The 5891-nt window shown below is 30.4% G+C and overlaps 1 protein-coding gene across 1 annotated transcript; it reads right to left on the reverse strand.

Annotated features, from left to right (window-relative positions):
• Positions 1 to 286: 286 nt before the first annotated feature.
• On the reverse strand, positions 287 to 1728 carry LOC113855800 (transcription factor BEE 3). The gene is made up of 6 exons (XM_027487430.1): positions 1390 to 1728; positions 1154 to 1273; positions 972 to 1037; positions 797 to 865; positions 610 to 687; positions 287 to 385 (listed from the first exon to the last, which is right to left on the reverse strand). The coding sequence occupies exons 1-6, from the start codon at positions 1726 to 1728 to the stop codon at positions 287 to 289; spliced, it is 771 nt and encodes a 256-aa protein (XP_027343231.1).
• Positions 1729 to 5891: the final 4163 nt, after the last annotated feature.

Raw genomic sequence — 5891 nt, forward strand, 5'->3', positions numbered from 1 at the left:
TGTTGCAAAAGATTAAACAAAACATTTGATAGGTTTGATATAGCCTTAGCTTAATCTGAAACGAGACATCAACCACACCACAAATATAAATAAAGTGTAGGCTTTTATCTCTCCAATTTTCATTTCTTAACATGTTTGATGGGATTGTACAACCGAGAATTTCTACTTGTGCATATACTATTGAAGTGAACACAATTTGATCTTTTCAAAATCTAGAAAGTAAGAGGAGCAAATGGTAGTTTCTTCATGACTTATGTGGTTTGAGTTAAAACATCCAAAACCCAACTCACAGGGACCAAGGCCAAGTTGGTTGAAAGCAAGAAACTCCTTCATATCCTTCTCTCACATACTTGGCCAACTCTTTTGCCTCGGATGCCTTTGTTCTCTACCATAAATAAATAACTAAATAAATAAACAAAGTAATAATTCTACAAATTATGACAATCAATTATTCATAACCATGTCTAACATATTTTTATATTACCATCTATTTGCACATGCAAAGATGGAGAGGATTTCATGCATACTATTACTATACCAAATGCACAAGACTAAATAAAAAGTTTCCTTTAATTGACAAAAGGCTGTGAAATATTTAGGAGTAGGCACCTGCATTGTTTCTAAAGCATCTGTCTCTGAATTGAAGTCATAAAAGGTACTTGCTGCAGTAAGCTTCATAGAGAGGAACTGCAAGTAAAGCCAAACAAGTTATATTAAATATTAAGTTTGTTTCAAGCATCTTTTGCGAGCAATAAATGAATGCTACTTTATTTTGATTTTGTTTTTTATTACTTACCTCCACTTGATGCTGCAAGGACTGGACATAGTTTATGATCTCATCCAACATTATTGCCATACCCATGGTCTGCAAGTCCATTAATGCGCAAATGAATCAAAATAAAAATAGAAATCAGATATTGACTTTAAAAGTAAGACACACACCAAGGTTTTGTAAAGAAAAATTTCATTACCTTGTAACATCCTGGGACAATGTTCTGCAAGCGCTTAAGTTTCTCATTGATTTTTCCCCTTCTAACCTGAATAATAATAGATGAAAAATATGTATTAGTCCTCATTCATCTTTATCATCATAAAAATTATTTAACTCTTCGAAAATTGCTTTCTTGGTGTGAAGGGGATTTAGAAACTATACCCTTTCTGCTAAACTGTGACTATCAGTAGCTTGACCTCGTTTGGCTCTAACGTGAACTACTTCATTCGGTTTCTTGTCTTCTGTTACATTCTTTTTTACTCTCTTACCTCCTCCAGAACACTGAAAATCATGCAGAATAAACAAAAAACTAATCACTGTCATGCATATGTGTCAAAATTAATGTCCAGAAACGGTACATAATCAGAATAAAAGAACACTGGTAAAAGAAAATTTACATTTTTTATCTTTCTTCCACTTTCACAAACTGCAGGAGTGGAATTTGCAGAACTTGGTTCACACATATCGATTGCTTTCCTCTTTTTACCTTCATGGATTTCACTTTCTGCTGAAGAAATAGGGAGTGAAATTGGAACTGCATTGTGACTGACACATTGCACAAGGCCTAGAAAACTTTCTTCTAAGTTTCCTGCAAATTCAGGTTCTAGAGAGCCCAAGAAGCTGTCATAGGAGAATGGCATCACCCCTTTGAATTGATTTGTCAGTTCCATGTTATCAATATCCAAGAAAGGACACGAGGGTCTAAAACTTTGCATATCTGCAGTGAATTCAGCCATGTGATTTTAAGAAACAAAGTTTTTGAAAGATTTAAACTGGTATCTGGATAATGTGATTGACACTGCTATTTATAATGTAGGATTGAAGCTACATTAACGAATAGGATCAGTCTAACGCACGTGGCAGTTCAAGCTTCTGTAATTCTGTTTCCTGGTTGGCCCCATAAACAGGAGAAATGTCCAATATCAATATGGGCCCATGCTTTTTGAGACAAGCACTGTATTATGGGTCCATGCTTTGTGAGGAAAGCACGGTCTATTTTTTGAGCTTTTAGAACTTCTAATTTGATGGTAAAAAAAAAAGAACTTTTAATTTGGGATCCCTATCTTTGTTATCTTTTATCAAAGGAAAAGGTTAGTTGTTTAGAGGAGGCATAGTTTAGGTTCCCTGCTTCCAAAATATAGACATTGAGTCCTTTCTCATTATGTGAGTGTGTGATTGTGAATTGTTATCACAGCCATTCCTTAGTTCGTTTTTTTTAAAACTCTTTATTTTGTATTTAGAATAGAACTTAATCTTCACCATTACCTAAAGTCTCTTGTTTCTGCAACTATTTGGCAACCAAGGGCATATTTCCTGATTTTTACTTATAAATTCTTACTCAACATAATTTTAAAAAATTGATGGTAATACTATTTTTTTTTCCCATTCTAATAATTTTTAACTGCTGAATTCCTTGGTACCTAACTACCTGCACCATTACCACAATAATATACAAGTGTAACTGCGTTTTATATACACAGCTATTTTGCAAACCCAATCTTTTTCTCATAGTTGATCTTCTAGCTCGTGTACAAAGTTGATGTCATATCATTATATTGCTTTATGATAGATACTGAGAACCTTATTTCCGCTGCCTCTTTAAAAACCATTATGTTGAAAGTATAGTTTTAAAACTGAGCATGCATGTAATGTGAAAAGACTCTGCATGGTTTCTTGGAGAGCAAGTTTTATTAAGTTAATCAAACCTTACAATTACTACTGTTTTAGTCACACTTGATTTTCTCTTGTTTGGTTACTTGCCTCTGATTTGGACTGACATCTGAGAAACAAATGAACCAAACTTTAGATTAGAACCTGCCTTCTGACATGTGGGGTGTGTGTTTGGCGTATAGAAATTCATTCAATTCTCATCGAGGGATAGATTCCTAGGCCTCCAAGTCTAAAGAAACCATATGGGCAAATAGCAATAGTAGTTACCCTATGTACCCAAATATAGCCCTTACAAAATTGGGCATGGTTTGAACATCTCTGAGCATTGAGGATTCATGTAAAAAGACAAACTGTTAACTTTGGGGCAACCCTCCATATAAAAGTAAGGGCTTATTACCCATTTTCAAAGCCCTATAGAAGGCACTGCCTAGTTTGACAACTTGAATGTAAGACCTTACGAGATTACACAATATTTTTTGGTTGCCACATTTGCCTAATTAATTGGAAGATACATTATCTTCCATGTTATAAACGTGCGATGAACTTGCCCATGCATTTGCATTTAATCCTTAGTAAATAAAAGGTACTACAGCCAAACAAGTTCAAGTTTGGAAGAGGATATCATATACAAAGATGGTCTATGGATGGCTACTAGTTAGGTTGAATTTACCTAACACATAACTGCACTTGACCTTTGGGAGAACACTTTCTCCATCTTGATCCCTCCTCTCCTTCTGTCTCTTTTTTATTTATTTTAATTCAGGTAAAAATTTTCATGACCCATAAATATATTTTATCAGGAGAGTAAATTGTCCATACTAATAATTGAAGGGCTCGTTTGGAAAGGTAGTTCAGAAGTGTTCTCTCTATTTTTATTTTTATTTTTACCTTGATATCCAAAAATTACATTAGATCTTAACTAATACGTGTCAAATTGAATGAATCATTTAAGGGGAATAAAGTCTAATATCTTTTTATTTATTTATTTACAACACTTGAACTCAAAATCTTACTTAAAAAATAAACCTTGCCAACTTGACTAACTAGTGTTGACCGGTGAAGTGTGCTCTCTTTTATGCCCATCCTAATAATCGATGGATTAATACTTAAACGGGTACGCATCAAGCTCCAACTCATAACATATTGAGCTTCCATCCAAAATATCAGTTACAGTCTACATCTGTTACTAGGTTTTATAACTTCAGATGATAAACTGAGGATTGAGCAAGATTTTGATATCATGCTACTGCTACCACCATGATACCCATATAGGCTCGTACGTCCAAATGTGACTTCTAAAGCCTATCCAACTCCAAGTACACATGATTTAACGTTTCATTTGTTATTTTTTTCTTAATCAACCATAAAACTTTATCATAAGAGCAGTTATGCAATCATACATGCATTAATTGTATTGCAAGGGAAAAACGACATGAATTAGCTACTTTTGAACAAAAAGATCGTTTGATATGGTGCCCACTGATTTACATGATGTCTAAGTGCATCCTTCACATCATTTGTGAAGATTAAGAAGAAAATTTCAAGGAGAAATTGATAAGTGGGTGTGTAGGATATCAACTCTATTTGATGTGTGGTCAAACTCTCATTGGTTGTATTTTTAAAACGGGTAGTGCTATGACTGAAAGGGACTAATAGACTAATAGAGTAGTTGCAAAGCGATTGTTTTTAGACATACAGCCTCTTTGGACATCATTCAAAACTCAGTTTCACAAGGATTGAAAATTAGTTCCTTTTGTAAAATATGCATAGAAAGGTTTATCTCTTCGATAAAGCACTTTACATTGCTCACATTTACATTATATGTGGCATTCTCTTTGGCAAGAAGATCAACAAACAGGTTTTGCTTTTGGAAGAACATTACACAGTACATCATTTCTGCATCCATAAAAAAAAAAAAGTGAACGGAATGAAAATGTAAAGGACGCATTTACCTTATTTAAAGTGAACTGAATTTATAAGATATTTTAATTTATTTTAAGGTCAAATATGCTTGACTTTTAACATATTTTAATTTAGTGGAAGAAGTCATCTGATTCAATCACATCATTTTCTTATTTTACCATATATTATTGGTTGTAAGGTCAAATTTGATTCAATTTATACCGACTAAATTTAATTTAAATTGTATTATTTACTTTTATTTATTTATTAATAAAATAGAAACAAAATTTAAAATACACAATGAATATGATAATTAGTTTAAAAGCTCATACAATGTACGTATATTTTATTTTAGAATAAATATACATGTAACTTAACAATTAAATAACAAAAATTTATATTTTTATAAATAATTATATATACAATAAAATTATTTTAAATAATATTTTATTAAAAATTATTTTGGCTTAACTTTTTAATTACAAATATAATGTGTTGAAATGATAAAAATTAATAAATTTAAAAAAAATTAAATATAATTGATTTTAAAATAATACTTTTATTGTATAATGGTGTGACTTTGTTAAAGATTTTTTTCTTTACATATTTTTTTTATTAAAACATGTTCTTTTATATAAAAAATAATGCGAGATTAAAAAAATTCCAAACAAGTTCACAATTAATAAAGTTATAAAAAAAATATTATATTAGTAAAACATTGTTCAGATGATGAGAACGTGAAAGAAAATTAATAGCATAATTTCATGGATATTTATTTATACAACTATGAGTTATATGGTAATTTCATAAATAATATTATACATGCATAAGTTTAATTTAAATTAGATCAGAATAATTTTCAAATTATTCTAAAATATGATCCAATTTAATGATAAATTAATTTTTATTTTGAATTTATTCAAATTTTTCCTTTTTAACTAGTTTTTATAATTTCTATTGGTTGAATCAGTTTAAGAAAACACGTGTTTGATAAGATGTTTTAGTGAATTTATAGTTTATTTGACTAAAATTTTGGATATTTAGTAAACGGGCTCATCTTAATAGTGTATCAAATAAATTACATAATAAATTATAAAAAATATATTTACATCATCAAATATTTAATCAAATTAGTAAAAAAAAAGTTTAAAAAATTGAGAAGAAAATTAAATCCTTTATATTTTTGTTACCAAATTCGTCAATCAAGTGAAGATATATGAATGCTTAAAAAGGACAAATTATTTTCATTAACCCAAATAAAGTCCATAAAAAGCTCTTTCAAATAACACAAACAATTTGTTTGTTTTATATATTCTTAGAATAAAGT

Source organism: Abrus precatorius, unplaced genomic scaffold, assembly GCF_003935025.1.
Source record: "Abrus precatorius isolate BTA unplaced genomic scaffold, Abrus_2018 Scaffold11, whole genome shotgun sequence".
Classification (NCBI taxonomy): domain Eukaryota; kingdom Viridiplantae; phylum Streptophyta; class Magnoliopsida; order Fabales; family Fabaceae; genus Abrus; species Abrus precatorius.

Excerpts from the sequence above, each read along its gene's own strand:
- LOC113855800 (XM_027487430.1), bottom strand. The coding sequence starts at position 1,728 with ATGGCTGAATTCACTGCAGATATGCAAAGTTTTAGACCCTCGTGTCCT. Across the intron at positions 1,038-1,153 it reads GTCACAGTTTAGCAGAAAGG|GTTAGAAGGGGAAAAATCAA; the intron begins GTATAGTTTCTA and ends ATTATTATTCAG. Across the intron at positions 688-796 it reads CCTTGCAGCATCAAGTGGAG|TTCCTCTCTATGAAGCTTAC; the intron begins GTAAGTAATAAA and ends CTTTACTTGCAG.